General features: G+C 42.2%; 1 protein-coding gene across 16 annotated transcripts in view; it reads left to right on the forward strand.

Annotated features, from left to right (window-relative positions):
* The window catches only part of SOX5 (SRY-box transcription factor 5), a 947,053-nt gene that overhangs the window by 353,212 nt on the left and 577,360 nt on the right, over positions 1 to 16,481 (forward strand). For 13 of the 16 annotated variants that reach the window (XM_059726572.1, XM_059726578.1, XM_059726573.1 and 10 more), the window contains one exon: positions 11,926 to 12,013. The exons of the other annotated variants lie outside the window; for them this stretch is intronic. In XM_059726572.1, the coding sequence (XP_059582555.1) occupies positions 11,926 to 12,013 (88 nt within the window). The remainder of the gene's footprint in view (positions 1 to 11,925; positions 12,014 to 16,481) is intronic. 16 annotated transcript variants of the gene reach the window in all.

Here is a 16,481-nt window from a genome sequence, read left to right on the forward strand (position 1 = left end):
CAGTCTGCGTAGATTGATAGCATCTGACAAAGCTTTGGAGCCAGGACAGCAACCACCCAAATGCAGAGAAACAAATAAATGAGAAAATCAGAGAGAACAGACAAAAAGCAGTAATAATCAGTGAATATTTTGTCAGCTGAGCAAATGCTGTATAACTTGTTTAGTGTTATCTGGCTTTTATGACAGAGCCAGTCTGCAAATCATATGGGTGAAACAGACTGGTGCAATGTAGGAACCCACCCGTTCCTTTTGTCATCCCTAAGCACAAGTATTTTTAGAGGGGATTTTAATATTTCTTCAGTTAAAAGACCTTAAAATGCAAGCTTATTACAGCTTTCCATTGGTTTCAATTCTCACCCAAGAATTCTACAAACTCCAGCTTGGGTTTCAGAAAAAAATGAACCAGGCTCTCATTCAAACTCGTTCTCAGCAGTCCTAATTAAAATAGACTTCAATGAGAAGTTTTCTTTTCCTCTTCCAACCCAAGCTTAAGGGCATAGTTCTAGCTGGAGAGTATATTGTGTTCATTTTGCTGTTCAAATGGCTTGGTAGAGAAGCTGTCTTTCAAACTCAGAACGACTACTACGATGCCTCAGGACTCAGCTGTCACATCAAAGCTGTTTTTCACATATATGTGCGCGTGTACACGCACGCACACACACACACACACACACACACACACACACACTACATAATGTGACCATATTATCATCATCAGGTACCTGAATGTTCTACATCATACATGGAGACAATTTTTTCCTCACCTTTTTAAGAAGTTTTCTCTAAAGTGGGTTTGCAGCTACTTCAGAGAAAATAAATTAAATGCATCTTTTATTTGGGGGGAAAAATAGAATAATGATATGGAATGCTGTTTTTCCTTGAGAGGAGAGACATGGATTAGAAGACACATATCTATGTCTCTCTGTCCATATCTGCAATTCATAATGAACAGCAGTGATGGTTCAGTATTCTTTTCCTTATGCTAAGAAAAAACCGAGTGGGGAAAATTATTTTAAAAATGTTTTAGTCGGCGTTAGTACTAGTGAGATTTGCTAGACTAAGAACTCTAGAAAAAGAAATGTTCTGTTCAGCCAGAGAGAAAATCTTCCATTTAGCCATTTCATTAAAGAGATGGCATTGGCACTTTGACCAATCAGATTTTCAACCCTTGTGGAAATGACTACTTTTAGGAGGTCCAAAGCTTGGTCATTCTTCACACCTACATCCTCTATCCTGAGATTGCCAGTTTGGGTGCCAATTAATAACAAATGCTTTGGTGCTTTTCCATCTACTTGGATCTAATCTAGATTGAGGTTAAAAAATTATTTCACATAGACCACCAAACAACTTCTGACTTTCTCACTGTCACTCTGAGTTTGGATGAAATTGAGCTTTTACAGGTGAAAAGGTTTAGGTCTCAATCTCCTTAGCTAGCCTGTCCCCACCACAAGAAGTACTTTTTCAAGAACTTCTCCATAGTTTTGGTTTTAGACTTCAGTCTGTTGTATAATGCACTAAAACAAAGAAGGTAATAATAATGTCATTATATGCTTCAAAGATCTAGTAATTTTTTCATCATCTTTTTCAGTCTGTGAAATCTCTTTGACTCAAAATGATGAGTGGTTAAAGAGCTACTGCCACACTCTGGCAAACTTTTCAAACTTCAGCAAAACTCCACTTAACGGTGTTTTTCTTTCCCTCCTATTTCCTTTCACAGTATTGCTGAATATGATAACACTATAGTTATATAAAGATAACCAGCAATCTCCCCTCATTATTTGAATCTTCAAAATTGAATTTACAGCTAGGAGAAACTTGGCAAACCTGGAGGATAACGTTCTCAATTCACAGAATAGGCACTACATGGGCACTGACAGTACAAACTTCTCCACTGTCTCTCATTTTAGTCTAACCCTGAATAAGAGAACTTTTCCTGAGGATGATTAGGTAACTGCTTCTACAGTTCTTGGCCTGATAGTAGACATTGCCAGGATAGGTGTTACTGATGGCCACTGGCAACTAGTGTGAGAAGCCCAGTTCACTTCAGATTCTGCAGATCACCCAACAGACTTCAGAAATAATAGCTGTTGCTTTCATTTGACCTAGGCTGGACTCAGACACCCTGCTGAGAAGTGCTAGGTATGGTATTCTAGTCCTGGTATTGTTAGTTACTAGCTCCTCTGCTGCCAGTCTCCTCTTACCTGATTTAATCATTACTGTTGCACCCTTCACTACTAGTGGCATCATCATTCTTGCGAGGAAGTGTGATGTCATAAACCCTGGATTGGTTGATTACTGAATGAGGCATACAGGAGCCCCTAAAGGACCACTTTTAGTTGTGAACTGATGCCCTGGGCTTGATAAAATAAAATTTGGGACCTACATCAAAATTTAGGACATACTCCAATTCCCATTGAAGTCAATGAGAATCTTTTTACAGACCTTTGTGCATGTTGAATTGGGCTTTTAAAGAGGTGTTTGGGGTGGTGTTTTTGCTTTTAAAGATGACATGGCTTCAGGTTTGCAATTGTTTCCATTCACAGGTATCTCTTTCACTTTTAAAAATGTATAGTGTTTACTGTTTACCTGTTCTTTTTTTTTATTGTTTATGATGCCAATGTATTACTGCAATGATAATACTGACTGTTATGTATATTATCTGTCCCCAAAGCTTTTCTTCCTTATAAATTGCAAGAATTTGTAGTTTTAAAAATTGGTTTGGCTTCTGTCTTTTAGTGTGATTTCTTGCATGCATATGTCTCTGTTGTATATTTCCTTCAGTTTTTTCTGGTAATGATTAAAAGTTTAGAGATAAGTGGGATTCCCCCCCCCCCCCCCCCCCCCCAATAATTAAGGTTTCAAAGAGGTGGTTTCTTTGTGTGCATGAAAAAAAGAGACGGAGACTGTGGGGTTTTAATCTGAGCAGAACATGAGGTTAGCTGTTATCACTCATTCCCCACACTTTAAAACCAGTTCCAGAAAGTGATCATAACATATAACATTCAAACTATATGTATACTTCATGTTGGGAACTTCAGCTTAATTTGGGACCTTATCTAAATGATAAATCATGAGAAATGCAAATAAGAAGATAGTGCACTCTTACCTATGTGTGCAAAAGACCCCAACCATATACTAATTTTTTGTTTGTAATGGAAGTAGCATATACATGCAAAATTCTGTGTAGTGACTCACCCTGAAAGCCAAGGTAGTGATGTGTCATAGGCTCTTCCTCTACAGTACGGTCATATTTTTAAATATGCACCAGCCAAGCCAAGTGATAGCAGGCAGTGTGTAGGCTTGCCATGCATGCATGCAGGTTTGCCAATGATTTTACCTCCACGCTGACCAGCAGCACACCCAGCTATCCCAGCCTGGAGGTCAGCACACAGCTGTGCCAATGCACTTCATTTCTGACCTGCAACACCCACCCAGTTATTTCAATCCTCAGTCTTTATCCCTTAGCCAGAGAGACTGCCAATCAGGCTGAGTTACAGCAGGGTCAGGGTGGCATTGTGATGCACACTAACAAACATAGTGTGTGTGTGGGGGAGGGGACACTTAGAAAAGCCTTTCTTTTGTCTCTGTGTTTACACAACAGCCACCCAGAACAACAAGTCTGAAGTCACATACAGCAATGGCTATATAAACTCTACTAACCACAGAAGCAGGTTTTAAATACATTAAAATATTTTATCCCATTATTTGTTTTGACCAATTGACCACAATATTAAAAATTCAATCAAGGAGCAGCTGACAAGTGCAGTTGCCTAATTTTATTTAAGGGGTTTTTTTTCCCCCCTTTTTCCATCCTGTTAACGCTGCTGCCTGTGCCCAGACAGTAATGGGTTTCTTGTATGCCCACGACTGTTATGATCATGTAAATTTATTGGTGCTTAGAAGAAGCGAGCTATTAAAACATTACAACAACCATTACAGCCAGGCTCGTGTTGGCTTTCGCTCCCAATGAACATATGCTTCCGAGTGAATGCCTAAACTCTTATTTATGGATTTAATTTAATATGCGGAAAGAATTCAAAATTAAATTTTGTGTCTGCCTCCAGAGAGTGTCAGTGTATAATAACATGGTAATTTTTACACATCTTTATGAGAAATGGGAAAATTAATTCTTTCTGACAAGTTGTAATTATTCGACTTGGAACAGTTGCAGCTGAGCAGTTTGCATGCCTGTTGTCTGTTGTTGCGCAGTGTAAGGGGAAAACGTGGGGATGGAGATATATTGTGTGTCTGAGAGTTTCTAATAGCTTCTGACATTTTAGCCCTGCATATTATCAGGGTGCTCTTTAAAGGAGGGGGGTTGTTATAATCTGTAAATACTGCTTGGGACTCACACAGAGTTATAGTACACTGAGCATCAGAAGGCAGGAGAATTATTTCCATCTCTCTCAGGCTGGGGAAGGGATTCTCTGGATCACCTTGCAGATTAATAAAGTTGAAAGTAACATGACGCCTTTTGATAGGCTTTGACTTCATCAGCACTGAAATGTGCATATATGCTTAGAAAACTATAGTTAGTCTCAGACCCTGAAAAAGTTGGTTTATTGTGCTCAGCTCCCTTTAAAATCAGTGACAAATGACAATGCTCAGCACCTTTCATGGGACTGGACCCTCGAAAAGTTATTAGTCTTTTAAAATGGGAATGAAAAAATGTTTAATTTTTAAACAGTAGGAGCTTTCAAAGCAGATATTTTCTTAAGGGTGACGTTGTAACAGAACTAAGTTCTGTTTCAGAATTTCTACTGAAACTTGATGTTCATCATGCATAAGCCTCAAGCATCACCGGATGCATTAAATAAAAAAAAAAAATTAGAGGAATGAATAAATTTGGGTATTTACAGATCTAAAGGCAAACCTAGTGATGGGTGCCAGATTTTCTGTCCTCCTGGCTTGGTTTTTTTAGGATAAACAGACACAAAAAGCAGGGCTTAGAAAACATTTTTGCACATATGTTGGAGCAGTGGAAGTGCCACAAACAAGGTGATTTTGAGCTTGCTTTCTACCCTAAGACCAGCAGGACAGGGAGTGAGGGTGTGTCAGTTAAGTGGTGTTAATGTTTCAAACAGTGGCAATCTTACCTATGCAACTGAAGTACTGCGGCCTTTCTTCTAATGCTAACTTTTGGTCTTTAGAAATTCCATGGCATAAGGTTGTTTGCACTCTCCAAACTATGTATCCTAGCTGTGACATATGTCCTAATTACTGAGTTATTGCTAAAGCTCTGCAAATGGGTATAAAATAACATTTGGGAACTGAAGCCTTATTCAGTGTTTATAGCGGGGTACCATGAACCAAAGGAACTAGTTGACTGTCAGACACCTCAGAAGTCCCTTGAGGGTTAGAGGAAAAATGGTTTTGCTAGGCAGGTCCACAAGCAGTTTTCTAATGGAAGGTGGGATAAGCCACTGTAGACCTGTCAGGGTTTGACATGCTGTTTGGATCTCACCAGGAGGAACCAATTTGTCCAGTGGAGATTCCAAGGCTGGAGTGAAAAGGGATATTTGTGGCAAGGATGTTACGACACAATTAGTACCTGAAAACTGTGTCTTAAGTCGAAACGTCATGACTTGGAACCAATTTTCCCATAGGAACAATGTTATAAACGGGGAATTGGTTTCCCTGGTACCTTCTTTTCACCAAAAATAACCCATAATTTTGTACTCTATCAAATATACATGAGTAATATAACCACATTAATGTATTTATAGTGTAAGTAGCAATCATATTGATTTGGAAGGACTTCTTTGAGGTGACTTTGCTGGACATTTTGAAAGGCTCTTGGTTGGACTTTTTGAAGGGCTCTTGGCTGGAGTCTTCTCAGGAGTCTTGGCTGCAGGTTTTTCTGGAGTCTTGTCTGCTTTCTTAAAGGAAGTGTCCAAGGAAGTTCAGACAGATGTTCTCCAGGAAGATGGAGAACACAACAAATTTGTTCGCAGCTGTGGCATGGCATCAGATCAAGCGTCGTAAAGTCGAAACTGGCGTCAGAAAGTCAAAACAGGGTGGCAATTTATAAATGTCATAAGTGCTGTTTGTTGTAACTTGAAACGTCTTAAGTCGAGGACTGCTTGTATGTTTGTAATAGAGTCTCTGTAATTCAGAATTCATTGACCCATCTTCATGAACTCTGTATTTTCTTATAATGTTCATGAATGCCAAGAACCTGACACTCCTCCTAATTTCAGGTAGATGCAGTACTCCATACAACTTGCTTGCATATTTCTAGTCATTATTTTAGTTACATTTATACAGTGGGCTTATCAATCATCTCAGGGTGCAAGTTCAGAATCATAAATATTTCCAAAATAGCACAGTGCCAGGGCAGGACTCTTTCTCCAACAATCAGTTTCACAGATCTTTTCAATTCCCTTCATTCAGAAGCCTGGGAAAACAGGTTTGCAGTGTGACTTTTGGGTCACCAAGTGCAGACTCTCAGAGACCGGAGAGGGAAGCAGTCTTCTCCTTTTAAAAACAGTTAAGCACTTGGTTCCAGTATCTTGGATGATTGAAACTGCTGAAGTATCACATGAGGAGAGAGATGGTCTCTCTGTCTCACCTAGCTAAATTCCCCTTGAGTTTCCATTGTGGTATGGATACTGTTGGGGAGATGCACTTGCTGTGTATTGTTACTCTGCTCCTGTGCTATCCTTGGCCCTATGTGGCAAGCAAAGATTATACCTGGGAAATCACCTTCTCACAGCATATTCAGGAGTTTTGTAAAGCAGGTACCCCACTAAAACTTCACTCTTCTCAGATCACATCTCATTTCCAGTAGGCCTGTGCGAAGCAGCTACTATTCACTTTGGATTCAGATTTGGCCGATCTGGGGGACAGTGATTTGATTCGGTGATTCAAATCACCGTCCCGAATTGATTTGGCCACTGCTGAATCTCCAAATCATGCAGGCCCATCCCCTGCCTGCTCTCCAGCAGTGGCTGTCCCGCCCATCCCAGCTCCTGGTACTTTGAAAGAAAAAAAAAAAGCCCACACTCACTAGGTGCTGCTGGGCAGGGGGCGATCCCCGCTGCCTACCACTCCCCCATGCTGCATAGGGGGCTCTGCACGAGCCCCCCCAGCCCCCACCTGCTCTCCCAGGCCCCCCATGGCTGCCCCACCCACCCCAGCTCTGGCTCTTTAAGAAAACAAAAACAAAACCCCCGTGGTCTCACTGATTCCTGCCCAGCGGGGGGGAATCCCTGCTGCCCCCCACTGTGTGGAGGGCTCTGCCACGAGCCCCCAGAAGCCCTGAGGCCACTGCAGGAACTGGTGAGTTCGGAGGGAGTCGGCGGGTTCTTAAAGAGCTGGAGCTGGAGGGGCAGGGCAGCCAAGGGGGTGCTGGGGGAGCAGGTGGGGGTTGGAGGGTTTATGGCAGAGCCTTCCAGCAGTCGGAGGCTGTGGGGGGCAGTGGGGATTGCCTCCCTGTCCGGCAGCGCCTGGTGAGTTGAGGCTTTTTATTAAAGGGCCGGAAGCTCAGGGGGGCAGGGGGAGCAGGCAGGGGTTGGGGGGTCTAGGGTAGCAGGCAGGCGATGGGGCCTGGCAGGGATCCCCCCATGGTTCCCTCCCCCCTCCTCCAACCTCCCCTTCCCCACACCCTACTACTTACTGTCATGACCCAAAGGTCTGATTTTTTGTGTGTGCTTCGGCACTAAGAATTATCCCCGTGGGTTTACAGCTTCATTGCACGGTGGAGTTCTGCTGCACAGAGAACCCGCGTGCAAAGGAGAGAGTTCCCGCCACTTTGCAGCTGTCTTTGCAGGGTGCATTTTCTTTGCAACACAGAAATGCACGGTGCAAAGAGTTCCTGCTCTTCGTATGCAAATTTGTGTCCCGCTATTGGCTAGTGCTAAATTATTCCCACGTGGCGGCTAGCGATTGGCCTGCTAGCCGTATAAGAGGCTTGAGCAGTTTCCGCCCAAGCCGAAGAGGACTCCGCATCCATCTCGTGGGGACTCTGGGTTTGCAGCAGGGTCATAGATACCCTGTGTGTTATTCAGAGGAGTTTGTTGGCCTGATCCACCGCCCACCTCTTCCTGTCTTCGAGCGGTAACTTTCTATAAGACGTATCGACGAGTTTTCTATTTGAGGCGCCCTTGTCCTGGACATCCGGAGTTCTGTCTGCGTGGAGCCTAGCAAACTCCACGTGATTGTTCGTGTTTTCTGTTTGTAACCGCAACTCAAGCAAGTTTTCCAGCCTGCACCGCGACCATCTCGGTGTAAGTAAACAATCTTAAAATCAACCGTTAAGTGTCTGTGCCTAATTCTAGCTCGGCGCCCGGCGTGCCCGGGCTGCCAGCCACAGCCCGCATGCAGCGCGACCAAGGGCCCGGGTTCGCGCCCGGCCCGCACACTTACCAGCTCTGAGTCCAGTTCCAGCTCCCTGCTGCAGTGGGCAGGGACTGCCCAAATCACTGAAGCTCTCCAAATCTTTTCTGAATCGATTCAGAGAACTTCAAATTGATTTGGTTCTTTTTATTGGACACTTCATTCAATTCGGATTTTGAGGTTTGGCCACCGAATCGGGCCGAATCTCCTCCAAATCAAATCAGCACCCGAAGCTTTGCACAGCCCTAATTGCCACTAACACCATTATGCTTTGCTAGGCAATGTGCCAACTTGGAAAACTTTCAGTAAAGGTGAAACATCTTAAATCACTAAGGTTCTCTGAATTATCACACTGAATGATTATATCATTTCTTTATGCCAAGCCACTTCTTTATGTCTCTGTAGAAGATATATTTTGGGCAGAGGGTACTGCTTCCAGAGGTATTTCTCCTTCAACCTGCCTCATTCAAGATATGTGAAACAAGTTTAATACACAGCCACTTTCTGAGATAAGAATTTTTAAAGATAAATAGTTTGGTTCTTTACAGTGATGTTTGAACTCTAATACAGAGGATGCATATTACAATTTAGTGTTACCAGCAGCTTCTTCTATACAGGAAGTATGATTATTGTTAAGGGTTCCACCTGGCCTGAAAGGGCCAAAGGCATGATAGAGACACACTTTATAGACTAACTGAATCGGAGATGCCTAAGCTTTCATACAACTTCTTTGGAATAAGGGAAATTCATCCATTCCATCATTACCATTCAGGATGGAAGGAGGAAAAGCTTTCAAGAGTTTCCAAGTTGTTTTGCAAAGCAGATCCTAGAAAATTCCACCATATCCCTAGCAGTAAACATGGTGAGAGGACCTATGTGAGATCTAGATATATGTAAGCAAGAATTAGACAACCACTGAATTCCTTGACAAATTAATCTAAACCATGGGTTATGTTTTATTTTTAATTCCTTTCAAATGCCTAACACATTCTGGAGAGCAATTCTTTGAATGCAGATGCTCATTTTGATAATAAGTTTTCTTTACAGCTAGGAACATTTTGACGGTGTGAAATGGATTTCTCCGTCTGACTCCAGTATGCACCTTCTTCTCATATTCTACCACCTTGTATCCTAATCCATCAATTTCCTGGTTCTCAAGCTATTTAAAATGTAGACACATTCCTGTATTCTGTCATGGTGTTTTTATATGTTGCTCATTTTCTTGCTCAGCACCTTTCTCATAAGTGCAAATTCTCCAAATGGAATTTTGTTTGTTTTGTTTAAGTTATTTGTGGAGCAGGAAAACAAATCAGTATAGGATTTAAATATGGAGACCTCATAATAGCTGCAGCAAGCGCTACTTAAATGTCATGAAAGTACTTCTTCTGGAGCATCTGAGGAACTTGAAGCATCCTCCAAATGTTAATGAATAAAGCTTTGCAGTGTTCCCATCCTGTTTACAGATGGCAAAATGAAACACAGAGTAATTTAACAGATAATCAGTAATAGAGTCCAGAAAAGAACATAGGTCTCTTTGGGATAGGATCATTGTTGACCAGTGCAGCCTCCTTTACTGTGAGAGATGAACCTCATAAATAGTGATTAATGCATAGAAAATTTCCTAAAATATTGAGTTGGTTTTATTCAAATAAGAACTCAAAAATTTGGATTTGTTCAAAAGTTTTCTGAAATTAATCAAGCTGCTTGGGTCTGTAAAACTTGGCTTGAAATCTAGCTAATCTCCTTTATGAGGTTTTATTTTCTTTCTTTTTTTTTTTTTTGGTATTACTGACTGTATCCACAATATGAATGGCCTTTTTTTCTGTTTTGACACTTAAGAAGCAACACAGTTTAGAAGGCTGGCTACAGGAATGAAAACTGGGGACTGGTGGGGCTAGACCTGTTCAAATAGGTTCATTTGAGGCAGGGCCTGTCAGACCAACCTGGTGGCCTTCTACAACCAGGTCAGAAAATCCTTGGACACAGGTGTTGCAGTGGATGTAGTCTTTCTGGATTTTAGGAAGGCCTTCGACACTGTCTCTCACCCCATCCTCATTAAAAAAATAGGTAACTGTGGCGTCGATGCCTACACAGTCAGATGGGTCACAAATTGGCTGGAGGGCCGCACCCAGAGAGTGGTGGTGGACGGGTCGTTTTTGACCCGGAGGGATGTGGGTAGTGGGGTCCTGCAGGGCTCTGTCCTCGGGCTTGCACTGTTCAACATCTTCATCAGTGACTTGGATGAGGGGGTGAAAAGCACCTTGTTCAAATTCACGGATGACACTAAGATGTGGGGAGAAGTGGGCACACTAGAGAAGAGGAACAGGCTACAACTAGATCTGGACAGGTTACAGGGGTGGGTGGATGAGAACAGGATGGATTTCAATACTGACAAATGCAAGGTATTGCACCTGGGGAGGAGGAACCAGCAGCGTACCTACAGGCTGGGGAACTCCCTTCTCGTCAGCACAGAGGCAGAAAAGGATCTTGGAGTCGCTATTGATTCCAAGATGAACATGGGCTGCCAATGTGGGGACGCAGTCAGGAAGGCCAACTGCACCTTGTCATGCATCCACAGATGCATCACAAGCAGATGCAAGGAGGTGATCCTCCCCCTCTATGCGATACTAGTCAGGCCTCAGTTTGAGTACTGCATCCATCTCTGGGTGCCGCACTTCAGGAGGGATGTGGACAGCATCGAGAGGGTTCAGAGGAGGGCCAGTCGCATGATCAGGGGGCAGCAAGGCAGGCCCTACGAGCGGAGGCTATGGGACCTGAACCTGTTCAGCCTCCACAAGAGAAGGCTGAGAGGGGATTTGGTGGCTGTCTACAAGCTGGCCAAGGGGGACCAGCAAGCTATGGGAGAGTCTTACTGGGAGTAACAAGGAGTAACCTTACTGGGCCTTACTGTGCCTTACTGGGAATAACAAGGAATAACGGCCATAAGTTGACTGAGCAGATTCAGGCTAGATATTAGGAGGCACTACTTCACAATCAGGACGGCTAGGATCTGGAACCAACTTCCAAGGGAAGTGGTGCTCGCTCTTACCCTGGGGGTCTTCAAAAGGAGGCTAGACAGCCACCTAGCTGGGGTCATTTGATCCCAGCATTCTTTCCTGCCCATGGCAGGGGTCGGACTTGATGATCTACTTAGCTCCCTTCTGACCCTACCAACTATGAAACTGTGAAACCATGAAGAATCTTTTGCACATTCCATTTAAGGTTTTGTCTAGGTTTGGGAAACAGATATAGGTGTATTCCTTTTTAAAGGTAGGAGTCCTCAATTCAAATCCTGGTCCTTTATAGCTTGAACTAAGTAATTCAATCAGGATCTTGATCGAGTTCAAAAGCCTGGGGGTTTAAGTTAGTCTGCTTGGCTGTATCTAGACTGGTTTGTCTGTTCCTAGGCAAAAAAACAGCATTTGTGTGTTTGTTAGAGCATTGCTCAAATAGCATTCCCTTTTTCTATCTTCTGGTGCTGTATATCAGAACGTGATTATAATCATTATATCCCTATCTATATCTTGCTCTGTTTTCCTTTTAATTAGGTTGTAAAACAATTAGTTACCACCGTGTCTTTTTTTTCAGACTCCCCCAGTGAGCCTGGAGCTGTTTGTTCTCCCTGGGCTAGGAGAAGGGGGCCGTATCGTCTCACTTTATTTACAGCAGGGTGAAGGTCAGATATAAACAGTTTTTGTTCTTGTGCTGTTGCTTTCTTTTGTGACCTATCCTGCATTGTTTGGCTTTTTTCCTCCCCCGTGCTTTGAAGTGCCGCACACCAGGTGTTCCTGTTCTGAATTACACATGAAAGGACCACATCCCTGGACTAATTAACTAGTAAACTGCACCCGCCTCCCTTGGGTTTAATTGATGCTGCTCTTAAAAGGGGAAGCCAGTTCCTTATTCCCCCTGACTTCACACCATAGTCATCTCCTCTTTATCTTCCTAAATGGGGGGGGGGGGGGGGGGAAGGGGGGGGATAGTCTTGAATTTCTCACTTCTGGGCCACACACCACTTAATATGTCCTCTCATTCCACAATTAATAAAAGAATTATCCTGCATTACATTAAAAAAAAAATCCTTCAAATTTTTTTCTTTACTCTTCCGTCTTTGAATCTGATGGTTACAGCCTCTCACTGGGGAGTGAAACATAGAATGTGAACCACTTCCTCAGAGCAGAAAGACTGAGCTTCGTGCTGCTAATTACTTTTACTTGATTGTCTTGACCCAACAAAGGCATTGGTGTATGCCGGCATATTCCGTGGCACATGGTTACATTCCTGGGGCAACGTTATTTCACATGGAATGACCATAAACTTTCATTTTTACTTTACTTTTCTATGTCTTGCAGTGATACACTGGTTTAAACTAACCATATTCTGCTAGGCCTTATCTAATTATAAGAGAATTGAACTGAATGAATTATGTTGGTGTAGAAACTTAGTTGAAACAGCGAAACGTTCCTTTGTGGGCAGTCTTAAATTGGCCCAATACTGATTTATGGTAAGGTGATAAGGAATCAGCTATAGCAAATTGACACTGTATTTACTCAAATACAAGATGCGTTTTCCCCCCCCCCTCAATCAGCATGGGGGAAACTCTCTCGACTTGTATTCATGAACAAGGAAACCTTTTAAAAATACATTTTCTATCATTAAACTGAGGCCAAAAGCAACGTGTGCTGAGTAAATTTAATCAGCCAACTATGAAACTGATTAAATATATCCAGCACTGAGCATGACTATAAAACACATGACCCGTATTGGGTAAACATGCTGATGAGACCCTACCACAAGGACAAATTAGTACAGCCCATCCGAATAAAACATATGGTAGTGCCAGTTGAGCATAATCAGCCTCGACTCTTTTGGTGACCCTCTACGTTGAATACATTTTGTCTTCCTCTTCATTCCCACAGCTGAGCTGTGTCTTTCACATTTCTAATGAGTCCTGTTTCTTCACCATCTTTAAGTATCTGACAAACATCACCAAACAGGGCATCAAACAGTTCACCCATAATCCCTCTGTTGCCTCCTCTCTTAGCCTGTCACATATGATTAGTGTGGCCTTGCCCTCCTTGAGGTGGAGCTGGACTAGGTTGCCTTGTGCCTCATCTGCATTAAAATTTTTGGATGATCCCAGAACTCATAACAAAAACACCCATTTGTGATTGTGAGTGAGGGCTAATTAGCACATGGAACCTTTGTGTGGTGTATTTGGAATATACACACATACTGAGCAGTACTGAACTGTGAGGTCACCATAGCTTGAAATGCTGTTGACTCTGGTGGGGCCCAGCCCAATGAACTGTTTGGTAAATCATGAGCCTCTTGCTTCTGGATTAATATCATACATAGTTTGTATCATCTGTAAGTAGATACAAATGTGTTACTGAAAAGTGTGTTTCTTGGAGTACCTTGTTAAAACTTGTGGTAGTTTCAAAAAAAGTAAAATGCATCAGTTTTATTGGTATTATATGCACATGACTATACATACATTTATCTCAAGGTCAGTTTTTTCAAATTTGCTCCTTATTTTTGTGTGTTCAGGGAGACCAGGGTCTGGCAGTAAGAAGGGGGCGAATGGGCTTCAAAGGGAAAAAGTTGGGGGGAGCGGGGTGCAGCAGAGGGCTACCTGACCTTCAAGATTTGTTTTCCCTGCTGTAACAGTGGGAAGAGAACAAATTCAAAGCCTAATCCAATTATTAGATTCTATATTGGAAAATTATAAGAATTTTATAAATTTTCCATGTATGAAATCTAATCACTGGGGAGTCGTCTTATATTCAGGGCCATTTTGCATTTGAATAAATACAGTATATGGCACTATTAAATCTAAAATAAATCTGTCCATACAAAGAGGGTTTAGGAACTGATTTTGTTAATTTAGTGCAAGTTTTGCAGACAGACAGGTTTTTAGGGATTATATTAGACCCTATCATAATAGATTTGTACTCCTTGTGCACTTGTGGGTCAAATGATGCTGCATGTCTGACAAGTGACTTCTGGGGGCTCATTTCAGATCTTTACAATGCATGCATTTTGTTTTTTAATGTTAGAGCCAAAATCTCATGCTGTCAGTCAATGGAAAGCTGGTAATCCCAGGTATTCAGTGACATAGGCTGAAGTTTTGGGTTCTGGCTCTGGTTTTTTGGCTTAATTGGTTTGTGGTAGCATTTAAAATCTTATTAATTTAAAATATTGTAAATGATATATTTAAATTATTATTAAAAATTAAATGGGTATATTGAAATTAAAATAACATTGAAATACTATTAGTCTTTAACTACTTTAAAATCATATTACTGAGATTAAACTCTTGCACTTCACTTCTGCTTTGTCCATGCTAGTCAAATAGCAGCTTGACCTGCAGCTCAGTTGGTGCTCTCTTGGATTTAGAGTCAAACAAACTTCAGTGGGAGTTCAAGTGCTCAAGGAAAGTTGGATCAAGTCTTTTGTATGCTTGTTAGGCTGGGAGGATGGTGGTACAAGGTAAGCAGGAAGCAATTTATTGGTTAGCTTTTACATACTGCAACTCTACAAAAGATAAACATGCTTCTGAATGAAAATGGTAGTGGGTATTTGACTTTAAGACTCTGTATGCTTGTCAGTCATAATCCTTGCTCACATGTTAAGCCTCCTTGACTGGGATTGTACAGCTTGATGATGTCAGTAAATAGAACTAGATTCCAGTAAATATCTGAGATTTTTCAAAGAATTGTAGTGGGCCTAGAAGAGTTTATATCTGAATTGAGTTCATATCTGAATTGAGTTCAGGGTTGTAATCTGATTTTCTACATTTATATAGACAGTCTTGAACTGCAAAATTCACTTCTTGGCATTTCCTAGAGCCCAGTTGCTTCTTTCCTAGGAGCAGGTACCTTTTCTGCTTTATGTCCTTGTTTTTAACGTCATGGTCCAGTTGCCACTGGAGTCATTCTGCTGATTTCATTGAAAGTTAGATTGAGCTGTGTGTACTTAAACACAGTACTGATTTGCAGAGGAGTCTTCTTCATTGTTGCACCTCCAGTCCACTCTTTCCATATGGTCTGCTCCCAATATTCTGCACAGGCCACTGCTTCTGGTATTGGTGTTGCAAAATCCTGTGGGTGCATTGTAGTACTTCCATCCAGGAAGAGCACACACCAACTGCTGAAACTTCCTTAGCCTGACGAAGGGTTTTTGAACCCGAAAGCTTGCTTAATAAATTTTCTCCAACTATTTGGGTTGGTCTAATAAAAGATATCAAATTCACCCAAGGAATCTTGTCTGCCTTGTAGTACTATAGGACATTTAGGAGATGCCATGGTTTGTTTCTCCTGACAAACACATTGGATGGTTGTGTAGAGGCCCCATGATTTCATTAGAAAGTTGCATCTGCTAAGACCCACTCTCAGTCTGTTCAGGCTCTGCCACGTATGCCATTTGTAATTGAAGCCAGATGCCAACTTAAACTCCTCACTGGGGGTAATTCTTCGCCAGCTCTATTCATAGTTTCATAGTTGGTAGGGTCGGAAGGGACCTGAACAGAACATCAAGTCCGACCTCCTGCCATGGCAGGAAAGAGTACTGGGGTCAAACAACCCTGACAAGGTGTTCATCCAACAGCTCTGCCCCCTAGTATCTCCCATTCTTTTTGCCAGAGAGTAGTTCTGGCTGATTCTGGTGATGTGGGCAATGGTAAGGTAGAGGCAAAAAAGCTATTTCTGAATGAGAGATAATGGTGCGCTGGTTGATGGCCATATAGTGGGTGGTGGTTATCTGACTCTTGTACTTGCCGGTCAATGTCACTTGCTACTTTCCTCCTAATGTAAGGAGGTGCTATGCCAGATAGTATGTATAGGCAGGGAGCAGGGGTGGGTTTTAGGCAGCTTGCTATAATTCTGCATGTGTAATTTAGCATGGTGTCAATATGTCTACTCTGAGGATTATGTTCCTAATTTTCAAATGGATAGGAAATATTCTGGGAATTACATACTTGAGCTCTTTCATCAGTAGAAAGTATCTTAAAGGCATGGGCATTCTTTGCCATCAAAAGTGAATACTTTGTTCTCAGGAGATGGCACAGTTTAGATGGCAGGGTGGAGGGGTGGGAGGGGGGCAATTATTTGGGCTGGAGATCCAGTTAGGGAGTTTTGCTGAGC

The sequence above is a fragment of the Alligator mississippiensis genome, chromosome 4 (assembly GCF_030867095.1).
Source record: "Alligator mississippiensis isolate rAllMis1 chromosome 4, rAllMis1, whole genome shotgun sequence".
NCBI lineage: Eukaryota > Metazoa > Chordata > Crocodylia > Alligatoridae > Alligator > Alligator mississippiensis.